Below are 15,000 nucleotides of genomic sequence, written 5' to 3'. Positions count from 1 at the left end.
GTTTGAGGAGCCTGTGATTCACCGATAATCACTTCGCCTTCGGCGAATAATTGTTAAATTATTCGTGATTGATTGCATTGCAGGTACGCAGACACCCTTTCGTTTAGCTTTGGATCTTTAGGTATGTTGCATTAGCTCGTCTCAGATAACGTTATTTGAAATTGAGGATATGTCTATTTCTTGTACAAGTAGATTTTCGCTCAAAGAGAGGCCTTGCGCAACTTTAACCTGTGCTTAAAACAATCGAAACAAATTTGTTGTCAGGATAGAATTCTTTCAAGTTATACGCTCTCAAAAAAAAACGAACCGTTCTCTCACTTCGTTTGCGAATTTAGAAGTACGCTGTGGGAAACTTGCTTAATTAATAGTAGTCTTGTAAGCTTCGAATTCATAGCTGAGGGCCAAGAGGAATTAAACGCGAAACCAATCGTTGTAAGACTTCCTCATCCTTTCGTTCTAGACTCGTGAACATGAAGGTCAGTTAAAATGCTTAAATATGTACCGTTTTGAGAAAAGAAAGCTTGTTTATTTCAAGTAAAACCTAGCAATTAGTGTAAATGTGTATTTCGTACAATGGTCCATCTCTTCCAGTAAACGTATAAGGGAAGATATCGTCGACATCACCTTTTGTTATTATGTGCCAACCAGAGCGCCATTGGCAGTAGAAACAAAGGTCTTTAATTTGAATAACAAAAGCAATGTTTGTGAACAGATGTCTTCTCTATTTCATTTCCTGTTGTAATTTAACATTAGACACCTGGAGTCGCTAACATGGGATGCGTTGGTCATCACTCTAGTTATACGTGGAAAATAATAAATTTAATGTTGACTCAGTACTAGCCTCCTGGGCAGACCTGCTTTTGGCTCGTCACTCAATCTTTCCGCATGAAGAACCAAAAAGGCTAACTCAAATACAGCATCATTGGTGACTGAGTGGGGTAGTCGTGGATGGACTCTTTATATATGCATTCTAACAATCTTTTTTTTTTTTCATTGATCAGTAGGAAGGTTATTTTTTTCAACAGTTTTCTCATGTTAAATGCAATTCTAGATATCAATGGACATTTGAACCGTTTTTGAGGCCATGGCGGTTGAGGTTAAACATGGCTTAAATTACAGTCAAAATGCATTAAACGCAAGGTGAACACACTATAACACCAAACCCAATGGAACCCAGTGTGGCCATCACGTCACGTCACAACCATTTCAGCTGGTTCACTGGCAGACATGGCCATGTTTCGGTCTGTTTAGGCCTCATCAGCAACGCATGCCATGTTTGTTTTTAGGCACCCCTTTAAGTGGCAGCTCCACACAACAAAGGTGATAAGCTGGGCTGGGAACAGCAGCATGGCAAGCCTGTGGGAAGGCAGTGAATGTATGGGAATTTTACCGACTTTGAACCATTGTAAATCCTTTATGGTCTGACGGTTGTCAATAGCAAGATAATATCTCAAAAAGCAGTTATATTCAGGGTATTGTTACGTGAAGTATGGCAATCAGAATCAAGCTATAACACAGGCTCCCCAAGCTGAAAATACGTGGTGTATGCGACAGCTTGTGTATATAGAGAATTGTATGGGAAAATCACCGATCGTAAAAAAATTGTGTAAATAACTATCTCATTTGAAATAAAGTTTTCCTACCTCAAATGTGTGACAAACTTGTCTCTTGTGCCGAGTTTAGAGCCATTCTGACGACGTTTGGTGAAGTTATCCGGAAACGGTTACTAAAAGAATAGGAAGGCCGACCACTCCATCCATCGCTGGCCAGACCTCACTCCACAAATCGTTTTCTCCTCAACAGGAAAACAACAGGAAAAGTACCGAATCGCAATAAAAACAACAGTTCCATAAAGCCCAATAAATTTCACTCCAAATACGTGTGTTTCGGCGGCCGAAAGACTCGTGAAGAACGAAAACTTTGCCTTAAAATTCACCTCTTCGGCTTTCCTCAAAGGCTTGTGACCGGGCAGTCAACAACGGCCGCTCGCAAGCTGGTTTCACCCTCAACTCTGATTGGAGGGTCGTGTTGCCAGCGCGCGGTCAAATTCAAATGGACCAATCAGAGTTGAGGGTGAAACCAGCTTGCGGGCGGCCGTTGTTGACTGCCCGGTCACAAGCCTTTGAGGAAAGCAGAAGAGGTGAATTTTAAGGCAAAATTTTCGTTCTTCACGAGTCTTTTCGGCCGCTGAAACACACATATTTGGAGTGAAATTTATCGGGCTTTATGGAACTGTTGTTTTTATTGTGATTCGGGACTTTTCCTGTTGAGGAGAAAACGATTTGTGGAGTGAGGTCTGGCCAGCGATGGATGGAGTGGTCGGCCTTCCTATTCTTTTAGTAACCGTTTCCGGATAACTTCACTAAACGTCGTCAGAATGGCTCTAAACTCGGTTCAAGAGACAAGTTCGTCACACATTTGAGGTAGGAAAACTTTACTTCAAATGAGATAGTTATTTACACAATTTTTTTACGATCGGTGATTTACCCATACAATTCTCTATATACACAAGCTGTCGCATACACCACGTATTTTCAGCTTGGGGAGCCTGTGGCTATAACAACCGTAAACATAATTTTTAAGTTTCACATTTGCAATCAAAATTATGCAAATATTCCCGGGAAATTTGAACCGACTTGAGGAGATTTCTAATATCTAATTTTAAGATGTTGCGCCAAGGGAAATGGTCTAATTTTTCGTTGGGCAAATGATATTAATGAAATGACTAAAAATATTGGAAATTGTTTGAAATCTGCCCCTTTTGAATTCTGCCAAAATCCCATACACTTACTGTGCACGTTTGCCCCTCAACCAATATGCCAGTCAATGTGGCATCAGAAACTGTGCAAAGGTCCACTCTAAAAAGGTCCATCAAGGTCACAAACGGTTTAGTGAACTCTTTTACTTCAAACTTCCCATTTTTAGCCACATTCCTCATGCCTCATACATTAATGCATCGTCCTTATGGCATCTTGGCTCGTCTAGTGATGCAAACATCCAAAGTTCTTTCATAAGCAATGATTGCTCCTACAATCTTGGACAAAAAGGGTTGAGAATATTAAAAACAGGGGTCATTTTGCGCACTACGTCCTCAATATCGCACATGATTAGCGATCCCCCTCCCCCCTACAACCAATGTTGATAAGCCCAGGTTCGACATGCTTTGTTTCGTCTAGCAACATTGATCAGGGCAGGGGGGGGGGGGTGGGGGCGGGGGCAAAGAGAGAGCCTATTTTTCATACTCGTGGTCGGAGTTTAGTCCAAAAGCAGAGTTTTCTCAACAATTTTGTCCAAGATTGTAGGTTTATTTCTCCTAAAGCAAAGAATGTGAGTATTCGGATTGAAAAAGGGCCTTAAGATGCATAAAGCATCTTCAATAGGCAATCTGGAGTTGTACAAAATGTACACTGAGTTTACACCTTGCATGCCGGTGTCCCATCCAGATTCTAACCCCACTCAACAGGGCTTTAACTTCAGTGAGAAGCACGTGGCTAATTGCCATTTCACTCTACAGACAAACTAAAAATTTAGCACGTTATTTCATGTATGGGACTTCATGGCCAAGTGATTTAGCACGCTTCCTTCATGCGCTCAGTACAGCTGAGGGCTCATGTTTGAGGAGTGTAAAACTACCATGTGGAGTTGTAATTATTCCCCCACATCCGCAGTTTCTGGATATGCACATTTGTGACTACGGAAAAGAAAAACAACTAAAAAACCTCAACCGGAATTTAGACTAAACGCTCTTTGTTTGCATTATGTTGTTACTCAACATTTAATATGTACCAGTTTGCATTTAAATACAGGTTTAAAATGCTCATTTTCATTGTCTGTGTATTGTGTGTATTGCAAGTTGTGCTTTATTTTACACCAGAATTTGTGGAAAGGAGTCACATATTTTAGTGGCACCCACTTCCCACTTCCCCACCTTTAGCTAATTCCTGGGCATTACTTCTTGGGTAAGATTCTAAGGGGTGGGGACAATTAAATCTTATGATGTAGGAATGTTGTCAAATCGGAGGGCAGAATCATGCATCGGTACATACTACTGTGTGACTTCTGTAACAGTTTGAGTTTCAAGCTGCCAGGCAAGGTGGTAGCTTGAGGAAGGTTTCAAGGACAGTTCATGTTTTCATTGATCATTTTCTCTGGACCATACTTGGGAATATTGGTGCTCAGTGCTGGGTCCATACCTTCACAACCACAGGTTAATATTCAAAAGTACAGCCCCCATACTCAGCTATTAAGATGTTTTTTCTGCAATATTTATGTCATGTTATATTTGATATGAAATGTTTCTTCCCCTACAAATTACAATGATAATAATAGATGTATCTCAAAAATCAAAGAAAACAAGCTATAGATTTATTAAATTAAATTGGAACTTTTTTAGTGTTGTATATTACTGCCATACATGTATTTAGGCAGGCTACATGTTTAGCACAGTTTTTGACACAATATATTGACCAAGGGCCGGTTCCCAAAAAGTGTAATACATGTAGCTCTATTCCAGGGATAAAGATGCCTTTTTCCATGGAATAAGGCACATTTATCCTGGGATAGAGTTATTACACGTTTCAGGAACCGGCCCCAAATCTTTAAGTTTAAACCCAATCAAATGACCAAGGCTGTTGCCTAACAGGAGCCCGGTAACCTGGGGCTCCCAAAGAATAGCTCTGGGCGCCTTAATTTTTCACAGCAACACCTTTCACTTCGTATGTTGGGCTCCTAAGTTCTCAGCGTTTAGCTCTGAGGGCTCCTTTAAAATTTTCTTAGGCAGCAGCCTTGTCAAATGACCTTTTGTTGTATTTGGGAGCACACAAATGACTGTGATTGTTAAAATAATAATTGTGTAATGTTTCATACTTAAGGAGGCTCGAAAGGGTTTCAACACTTCGAAGACTCTCTGTTTAGATCGAATAACGCTACAACACTGAAACTCCCCAAAACAGAAAGGGCCATTCTTTTTCTAAATTTAAATTCTCGCTCATTGGTGGGGACCTTGTTTGTTGGTTCGCTTGTAAACCTTGCTGTACGTTTCCGTCCTAAAATAGCCCTAACGTTAGAAATTCCCAGTTCCAAGGAGTACTAATTTACTATCTACCCCTGCATTTAACAGATTAGACGCACACGTTACCTCAGAATAGCACTGGTCACACACTTTTCCTCTTCTTCGCTAGTCTTAAGAGGTACATGAACAACGTTGTGGTGCCGATCCTTCTAATATCTGAGCGTCACTAGGAAGCATTGAAACTGGTTCGAGACTCCTTAATTTAAGCTTATGGTCTTTGTTAAACTGTAACTGTATGCTGCCATAAATAAGTGAGGAGAATTTTTCATGCAATAATTATTGTTAATTAATATTGTCAATTTCATATTAATTTTAAAGAATTATGGCTGATTATCATCAAGCACATTTTGGTGAGTAGCGGCCTCTTGTTATCGTCAGTAGTGTATTTGTCAGCTTACTTTTCTTACCTCAATGCCTGAACACTTCAATTCTTTTGTAAAGCTTGGACATTATTGGAGTAGATTCTAGTAACACTGTTCAAAGGTGTTCAGGTGTTCGGTTAATAACGAATCCAGAGAAAAAAATATAATTTCAAATCTGTGAACCCTTCAAATACTCAAGACAAAAAATTCATCTTCACTTCACTAAAAAATCCCAATGTCTTTCTCTTACATAAAACATTGCATCAGCAATTTCAAAACTTGACACAAACTGATGGGCACATGGGGTTGAATTAACCAATCAAAAGCATGTGTTTAATAAAAATGTCATGAAAATGTTCTCAACAGTAAGCAAAAAATCAAATGAACAATGAGAGAACACGTGAGACAATTTGCATGTATTATTTGAATGTAGTTTTGTTCATATATAAGGTTCTTCTAAGTTTTACTGAAAAAGTATATAGCATGGTAGATTTTGTTTGCTTCTGTTATACAATGTACAACCCTTTTGCTCCAGTGCATTATAAGTTATTACAAGACTGCATAGATAATTTTGTTAAAAAAAAACCTAGGTCTGTTCAAGTTATTATATTACTTTTGCATAGATCCCAAGCCTCCACCATATGCTCCACCCCCTTACAGCAGTCCTGAGTTTCAAAATGCTCCAGCCCAGTATCCCCCTCCTGGTCAAGATTTTGGTATCAAAAACCCTTCTGGTCCAGTGACTCAGGAACCACCAGTGCAAGGTGCTAACTTACCTCAGTTTAGTTACCCAACACAACCGCTTCACCAGTACCCACCACACCCAGGCTACCAAGCACCAGTCAGCGCTCAGCCAGGACCTTACCAATATCATAGTGCTCCAATCAGAACTCAGCATAACACTGTCACAGTCGTGGTAAGTTACCAAGCAGTTTACTCTTACTAGGCTTACAATGTATATGTATAGACTAAGTACATTTTCATTTTCAGCTTTTCAGTCCCAAGAGGGAGACTTAGAGACTTGGCTTAACATTTAAAATTCATTCAGAATAGAAAGGAAACCAGTTGCAAAAGGGGCAGTGTTTCCTGAAAATCACCTAAAAACATTCGAGTTAAAGTAAGGATTTACGAATGGTGATTACAACTCAACACTGCCAGGATATCTTAAAAACTTAAAGAATACTAATAACCAAAAGGAAGTTATGAAAGTAAATGAATGCAACTGAAGAGGGGCACTGACAAATGAAAAGCGAAACCAGAGCTAACTAACAAATCCGAAAATAGGAACCCCAAAACTTTCTGACAATCATCCAAGTCTTGTGCTGAGCACGAGCCCACCCACTCGCTCTTGAAATCTGGCAAGGATCCAGTACGAGAGGTAAACCATGTGCAAGAAAGTGGTCGGCAAGGTTAGTGTCACTGCTTGCCTGGCGGCCCACAGCAAATACAAGATTTTGCAGAAATACAGTCTTTAAGAATTGAGTTCCCTACTTTTGAGCACAGTTACATGAATTTCCTGCCTTTAACCAACATTTCTCACTTTGACTCCACAGCAGCAGGGTGGACCAGGTGTCATTTATGCTCCACTGGTTGCCCCACCTGACTACCATGGGTTGTCCTGGTTTGTCTGTTTGTTTTGCTGCTGGCCAATAGGAATTTTTGCTATATTGAAGTCAAATCAGGTGTGTTTCACATTTCATGAACAGGGCATTTCTTTTTGTTAGTATTCCTGTCCAAAGGTTGAGACTTAATTTGGTTTGTTTCATACCTAGACAAGAGACGCAATTTTCCAAGGAGACATGGTGGCTGCCAACAATTTGAGTATGGAGACTAGGAAGTTAGTCAACATGGCAATAGGGTTTGGGGTTTTTTTCCTCATTGTCCCTATCGTTGTCTTTGTTTTAGTGTTATTTGCTTTGTAATTTTGAATTAGATTCCAATGGAATAATGCTGAAGTATAGAAAATCAGGTTTAACTTACGTTTAGCTTCTTGTGGGTACCATTTGACTATAAGTATGTATTATAACAACTGGTGTCTTGTTGACCAATTCAATTAAATTACCTTACTTTAACCCATTGACTCTTAGGAGTGAGTCTTGACCCTTTGATGCCTACACCAGCCCAAACCAGCCATACTTAGTACTTTAATTTAACTTTAACTTTAATTTATTCACCACACTTCATGGAGTGGCAGGGGAGAGGAACAGAACTTTTCGTCCCAATTGACGCCTAACCCCTATATCCATAGATCAGACCACAACACCGGGAACACCATGCCCTACTCTTCTCTAATAGTGTGTGGGTTCTTTAACGTCCCACAGATTTTATATATACCCAAGGGTTGTGAGATGGGACCTCCGGCTTATAGTCCTTATCCGAGAAGACTTGAAAGTCTGACCATTTGCAGATGTCGTTACAAAGGCAGCACTTTCTCCTCAGTTATTTTAAGACCCTGAGTGTTGGTCTGGCCGGAGTTGAACTCACGACCTCTCGCGTGACCGCCCGCTGCTCAACCAACTGAGCCAACGATTTTATTCGACAATGGGGGGTGGTTCTGGATCGAGTCAGTGGGTTAACAACATCCACATCCACTCGAAAACTTTTCAAATCAGGAGTAATGAAATTTTGCACTTGATAATTTCAATGTCTCTAGAGAAAATTGTAGAAACCAGCTTTACAAAATATCTTCCATGGCACTTTTGTGGAACATTTTAATCCTTAGGAATTAATCCCTGCTGGTGTTACCTGTATGATATACCAGGAGATAATACTTTAGTTGGCGTGTGTGATTCCAGAATGAATGCAGGTGCAATGCATTCTTGTTTACTTGATTAAAATTGTTCCTGCATTTTTTCCATAATTTGAGTTGTGCTGCAGCCGTGCAGTCATGGTTACCGTAGAATAAACAAATGCATCTCTCTTTTGACTGAAATATGCCCATACTGTATTTGTATTATACTACTAATAGCTTTTTGTTTAAGAATGCTTCAATCAAGCACCCTGTGGATGCAAAATACGTGTTAATTATGACGTAAGCTGTTACCCAATAATATTCTGCAAAGTTTTGATGACTTCAGGCTGTTTTTGCTGGCTTGCATGCCCTCATACACCTCATACACATTTGCTTGCAGCTGGGGTGGCATCTGCATTCAATAGGCCATTTCTGAGTTGCTGTATGTCTCAGGTTTGAAGCAAGTCTTAATTGGTGCTCAACGTCTGTAAGGGAAATGAGTTTGATTTGCATAAGAATATGCAACTAATTTCCATTTGAATGGTTGTGCACTGGAACTCGCTTTGAAACTGAGGTATGTTGCAACTCGGAAATGGGCTATTATAACTGTACATGTATGTCCGACATGGTTTGAGAAATGAATGTACATATATAAGTTAAAATGCAAGACCCCATGTTTTGACCCTTGTGCTGGTGTCTTCATCAGGGGTGATAAAAGCTGCCACAAGAGTCCTTTGTAAACTTACTCCCAAGTATCCTTTCCTTTTAATGAGACGTAAAAATAATATCTTCAAGTCTGCCATAGGTGCAGTGCATTAAATGCATTGCAAGCCTGCTAATGTTCACTTCACATAAACTTGCACTAACCCTTTCCCTTTTAAGAGTGATACTTAATGATCAGAGTTTACTCTGTCAAACACCAGACAACTTACTCGTCAATTAATGGGGACCTCTTCACGGGGTGAAAGAGGCAATATCTTAGCTGGTCTCCTCTGATGAAAACTCACTGAGTGTACTTTAAATATAATTACTGACTAGGCAACCACATTTACAAAGATTTACTGAGCACTCAAGACCGCACTAAAAAAATGTAGAAACCTTTCATTTTGTGAGAAATTTTGTTATGTCAGTGTCATACACTTTATAATGTAGAGGTTTTTTTTGTTGTATTTTAATACTTTTTTTTTTCCATATTAATTACATCTACTCTACAGAGAACCTTACATTTATCCACATAAGTCGCATTTAATGCATTCTACACTTAGGACACACATATACACCGCTTTCCTAAGCCTGAAGAGCATCTTATTAGACTAAGAACAATACACAAGATACTGTGACAACATACTGTTGCGTGTTCTCAAGTAACAACACGCAGATTGACATTTGAATATGTAATCTAATGATCAAGACGATTGCGTTGCGTGTCCTCATGTCTGTAGGCTAGAAATGGAGAGATCTGTACACATAATTCTTGTGAAGTCGTGATTAAAAGACGAAACTTTAAACATGGTGTCAGAAGGCAAGTAACCCAAGCAATACATCAAGTTGAGCAGCTGGTCAGGAATTTACTGGCGACATGCCAAATTCAGGAGAGACACAAGCCGAAGCATTAACAGCGAGCCCCGCGCCGGCTGGACAGGTACGTTTGCCCGAAAAGCTGGATTTTGAAGGTGACGATCTTCCCCTTAGGTGGAAAAGATGGAAAGAAGGGCTTAAATGCTGAATACCCCGCCACTCCAACGCAGGCTCTCTCCGACAAAGAGAGAGAGATGATGACCTGAATGCGCTCGAACTGACACCCAAGCTGCAAACGAATGCTGTAACAGACCAACAATACCCACGAAAGCTGTTTGCAACGTTGGTTCTTGGGGGAAAGCCCGTGAAAATTCAGATAGATAGTGGAGCGACATGCAATATCATCACACAAGGCCTCCTTGACGAATGTCTGGGCAAATGCGAACTTCAAACAACTACCTGAGTTCTCACAATGTACAACAGGTCTACAGAGACTCCCACAGGCCGCTGTACAATTAAAGTGACGAATCTAAAGAATAACAAGTCCTATGAAACAGAGTTTGTAGTCATAGCTAATAATAATTGCCCCCCACTCCTGGGTCGTCCGTCTAGCCAACAGATGGAACTCATCCAAGCGAAACACGAAAACATTTAAGCAGTAGGACAGGCAGAGAAGGAAAACAGTGCATTCTTAGACAAAGATACACTACTGCAACAGTATCCGGATGTATTTAGTGGCACTGGCAAAATTCATGGAAAATACCACTTGCAGATAGAGGATGGAGCTGTACCAGTTGTGCACCCACCTAGAAGGGTCCCTGTTGCACTTAAACCCTTACTGATTGTGAAGGAAGAGCTCAGGAAGCTGCAAGACGTAGAAATAATAGCGCCGATAACTGAGCCTACCCCGTGGGTTTCTAGTATGGTGACAGTCAAAAAAACCCAATGGCCGACTGCGAATCTGCCTAGACCCAAAGGACCTAAATAGAGTAGTGAAACGCAGCCACTACCCATTGGCCACGATGGAAGAATTACTCCCTGAACTGACCAAAGCAAAAGTCTTCAGCACCTTTGACGTAAAAAATGGATTCTGGCACATGCCACTGGGTGAAGCATTCCAAGCTCAAAGCTCACAACCTTCAGCACGCCTTTTGGGAGATACAGATGGCTTTGCTTGCCATTCGCGCTGTCTTCTGCCCCGGAAGTCTTCCAAAGATGTCAACATCAAGCAGTGGAGTGACTTCCGGTGGTGCTTTCAATCTTCTATGTCATCCTGGTATATGGAGAAGTAGAAATGAAAGAAGAAGTAACGCGAGACCATGACATGCCTTAATGAAGAGATGCCGTGAGCGCAACATAAAGCTAAACAAAGAAAAGGCAAAGTTACACCGGAAAGAAGTTCCTTTTATGGGACATGTCATCACCAACGAAGGCCTGAAAGCCGACCAGAGAAGCTAACAGCTGTGTTGGAGATGCCAACTCCTTCAGATGTTGCTGGGGTCCAACGGTTTATCGGCTTCACCAATTACCTCGGTAAATTCCTGCCTAAACTAAGCGGAAAATGTGAACCACTCAGGAAGCTAACAGTCACAGATGCGTAGTGGTCCTGGACTTCTGCGCATGAAACAGCTGTGAATCGTATCAAACAATTGGCAACCAAAGCACCAGTACTGAAGTACTACGATCCGCAAGAAGATCTGACCTTGCAATGTGATGCCTCTGACGTGGGGCTAGGAGCCGCCCTTCTCCAGAAGGGACAACCCATTGCGTTTGCTAGTCGTGCATTGCAGAGTGTGAGAAATTACGCTCAAATCGAGAAAGAGCTGTTGGCTGTGATATATGGCTTAGAGAAATTTCATCAATACACCTTCAGACGTCTGGTCATAGTGCACTCTTACCACAAGCCGCTGGAGTACATTGTGAAGAAATCGCTTTTCAAGGCACCAAAGCGCCTTCAGCGTATGTTACTGAGAATGCAAAAATACGACGTCCAGCTAGTGCACCCAAAGGTACTGAAATGAAATTGGCTGACACCCTGAGCAGAGCTTATCTGCTGGAGGAAGTCACACCGTTTGAGTTGTGGTTGGAAAGTGTCAACATGGCCCAGTACCTTCCAATTAGTGCAGCTCGTTTAGAAGACGTCCATGTTCACACGAAAAAATGACCCCGACCTGCAGACCCTCAGTCAAATTATATCACTTGGCTGGCCAAACGCAAAGTCCCCGAAGCAGCGGTTCATTACTTTCGGTTCCGAGATGAACTGAGTGAACAAGACGGCGTGATATGCGGTGGAAATCAAGCCGTGATCCCTTCAACCCTAAGGAGCGAAATGCTTGAGCGAATTCATTCAGTCCACATTGGGATCGAAGGCTGCCTTAGACGTGCCAGAGAATGTTTGTATTGGTCAAGTATGATTTGTGCCGTCAAGGACTATATCGATAAATGCAGCATCTGCCGCTCATTTGACAGCAAGCAACCGACAGAAACAGACCATGGGCGAAATTTGGAACAGACCTATTTAGCTGCAGTGACGTCAATTACCTTATCACAGTGGATTATTAGTCGGGATTCTGGGAAGTTGATGCACTGACAGAAACTACAACGCGTACTGTCATAAACAAGCTTAAAGCCCACTTTGCGCACTATGGTATCCCAGATGTGTGCATTTCAGACAATGGACCTCAGTTTTCATCAGAAGAATTCTGAGCATTTGGTCTTAAATGGCAATTGGAGCACAAGACAGCTTCACCAGGGTATCCCCGAAGCAATGGGAAGGCAGAGCAAGCTGTCAAAGCGTCGAAGACCTTGATGAAGAAGGCAATGAAAGCTGGCACCGATCCATACCTTTCACTCTTGCCGCACAGAAACACACCTACCCAGGGGCTTGACTCAAGTCCTGTCCAACGTCTGATGAGCAGAAGGACAAAAACGTTACTTCCAACTATCGCGAACCTTCTTAAACCAAAGCTTTGCGTAAATGTCGACAGGCTCATTAGTACAACAAAGAAGCTAAAGACCTGGTAGAGCTCAAGCCTGGAGACGTTGTCCGGATTGTTCCAATTGGCAGTGGTGTGAGGGAACCAGTTAAGGCCGTTGTACAATCCAAGGTTGGCATACGGGCATACGAGCTTCGCACTGAGAATGGACAGGAGTGTGTCCGCAACCGGCGTCACCTGCGAAAGTCTCAGGAGCCTTTTTACAAAGCTTTCCTGTGATGTCTTTCAAAGGCGTGGCTTCACCAACCAAGAATGATTTGAATAGCTCACTGAACCTCAAGGAGGAACATGTCACAGAACAGACAACCATTTTCCCAGCAACAGCATCGGAGCCAAAACCTGCTACAAATCCTCCTGAACCAGACAGGAGGGCCGAGCCACAATCACCGGTTAAGCAAACTGCAAGTCAGAGCCATCCCATCCAAACCACACGATCAGGAAGAGTGGTGAAACCACGGTGACCTGCACGCTTTCAAGTCTTCGCTTAACCTCGCTGACCAGCCACTCAGTATCCAAACTGTGTAGATGGACAGAACTGCTCTTGTGTTTTCATTTGATATATAATTATGTTTTTTTTTTTTTCATTATTGTTCCAGTTAAAAAAAAAAGAGGAAGGATGTGACAATATACTGTTGCGTGTTCTGAAGAAACAACACGCAGATTGACAATTGAGTATGTAATCGAATGATCGAGACAATTGCGTTGCGTGTCCTCGTGTCTGTATGCTAGAAATGTAGAGATCTGTACACCTCATTCTTGTGAAGTCGCGATTAAAAAACGAGTCTTTAAACAGATACAATACGAGAATATCAGACTGATAGAATATTTAGATACTTGCCCCACTTTGAGTAATGAGCAGAGAGTCGATCAACGTTTGACTTGGCAATCATTTTGTCAAGTTGATATGCTATATTAATTTTTGCGAGAAATATCCCAATACGGGGTATCCTTTTCTTGCATCTCCATATCACAGATATTGTCTCGCAAGCAACAAGATTCATCTTCACGAAAGAACATCCCAAATGATATATCTTTAAGTGAGAGCCTTTCAATCTTAACATCTTGATCACCAAGGCATTTAATTACTTCTGTCCAGAATTAAACTCTCGGAATAGTTACAATATACAAGAATGTGCTCAAGGGTCTCGTCCGCGTCTCCACAAAAAGAACACGCCGGGGAAGGATAAATGCCAATCTTGTGAAGATATATGTTTGTGGTTAGACACTTATTCAGAACCCTTGTACTGAAATTCATGCAATTTCGTATGAAAAGTGGCACGATAAGGCAGGCTATATATTTTTTTCCAATCCAAGACGTCACTCGGGAATTGATGATTAAAACTTAACTGAACAGTCGGCGGAGTGATTACTATACTCCGAAGCTCTTTGTTAATAGTCTCAGACACGACAGACTTGATTTGAACTATTTGGCCGTTCAAAATTAGTTTGCACTGATCCTGTATAACGGAGTGTTCGTTGCAAATACCGTGAGCAGATGTTTTGAGTTTTACACGCCATTCCAATGGAACTGCGCCAATCACAGACATAAGCCTAAAAGCGTCCAGTGGTGAGATATTCAGCTCTCTTATTAAACTTACTTTTTCTTGCAACGTCTTAATGTACGTTCTGAGGTTGATAACATGCAGTTATATTATACTAGCAGAAGAGATTATTTTCATGGGAAAAGATGCTTGCATGTAGATGTACGAGTTCCACGCATATCTAAAAAGAGAAAGTCAGAAAATTCTTTAATAGTAGCCACTTGTCTCGAACCAAATAACAATATCACAGAAAATGGAATGTATCATCTATGAATTGTGTTTAAATACAATGACACTAACATTTCGAGCCCAAAGTTACTTAAAACTGCATCATCTACACGGTGGATTCTTTAACTTTTTTTTTATACAAAAGGACAACTGATGTTTTGGTGTTTCAAAAGCTTTGAAGCAATCATAGCTAAGAAGAGAGAGAAGTCAACAAAGTTAGCATCAGCGTCCTGTATTTACATCAACTTATAGAGGAACTTGACAGAATTAATGTCTGCCTTGTGACCAGGGGCCCGTTTCTCGAACCCTACGTGTGTTTGCCAGAGTTGTTCGAATATCCAGACTGTTTGTTTTCGTTTCGTGGTTTGGCAATTACTGGTTACGCGTGACTGACACCCGGATACATTTGAATTTTTAACACTTGCATGCATGCTCAATACAAAATGACCCTGAATCGAGGCATTTGGCAGACGGCTGTGTCGAAAAGTGGGACGGGGACTCGGAAACGCGGGGACGTCGGGACTCGAGGATGCGGCGACACATTTTTCAGAAA

At 41.4% G+C, this 15,000-nt stretch overlaps 2 protein-coding genes across 5 annotated transcripts in view; both read left to right on the top strand.

Moving 5' to 3' along the window:
* LOC138040826 (proline rich transmembrane protein 1B-like) overlaps nt 1-7,509 on the top strand; it is a 7,511-nt gene extending 2 nt beyond the window's left edge. Inside the window, exons 1-6 of one of the 3 annotated variants that reach the window (XM_068886495.1) lie at nt 1-121; nt 1,287-1,375; nt 5,390-5,421; nt 6,057-6,349; nt 6,987-7,115; nt 7,206-7,509. The exon at nt 1-121 is cut by the window's left edge and continues 2 nt beyond it. In XM_068886495.1, the coding sequence (XP_068742596.1) occupies nt 5,394-5,421; nt 6,057-6,349; nt 6,987-7,115; nt 7,206-7,355 (600 nt within the window). In that variant the 5' untranslated portion in view covers nt 1-121; nt 1,287-1,375; nt 5,390-5,393 and the 3' untranslated portion in view covers nt 7,356-7,509. The remainder of the gene's footprint in view (nt 122-1,286; nt 1,376-5,389; nt 5,422-6,056; nt 6,350-6,986; nt 7,116-7,205) is intronic. The other 2 variants (XM_068886494.1, XM_068886496.1) reach the window with 2 other exon arrangements.
* Nucleotides 3,229-15,000, top strand: part of LOC138040827 (proline-rich transmembrane protein 1-like) — a 134,819-nt gene continuing 123,047 nt past the window's right edge. Inside the window, exon 1 of one of the 2 annotated variants that reach the window (XM_068886499.1) lies at nt 3,229-4,207. The gene's annotated coding sequence lies outside the window, so the exon portion shown is untranslated. The remainder of the gene's footprint in view (nt 4,208-15,000) is intronic. The other variant, XM_068886500.1, reaches the window with a different exon arrangement.

Source organism: Montipora capricornis, chromosome 3 (genome assembly GCF_036669925.1).
Source record: "Montipora capricornis isolate CH-2021 chromosome 3, ASM3666992v2, whole genome shotgun sequence".
Lineage (NCBI taxonomy): Eukaryota > Metazoa > Cnidaria > Anthozoa > Scleractinia > Acroporidae > Montipora > Montipora capricornis.
Note: the sequence above shows the minus strand (reverse complement) of the source record. Positions and strands in the feature narration are given on the sequence as shown.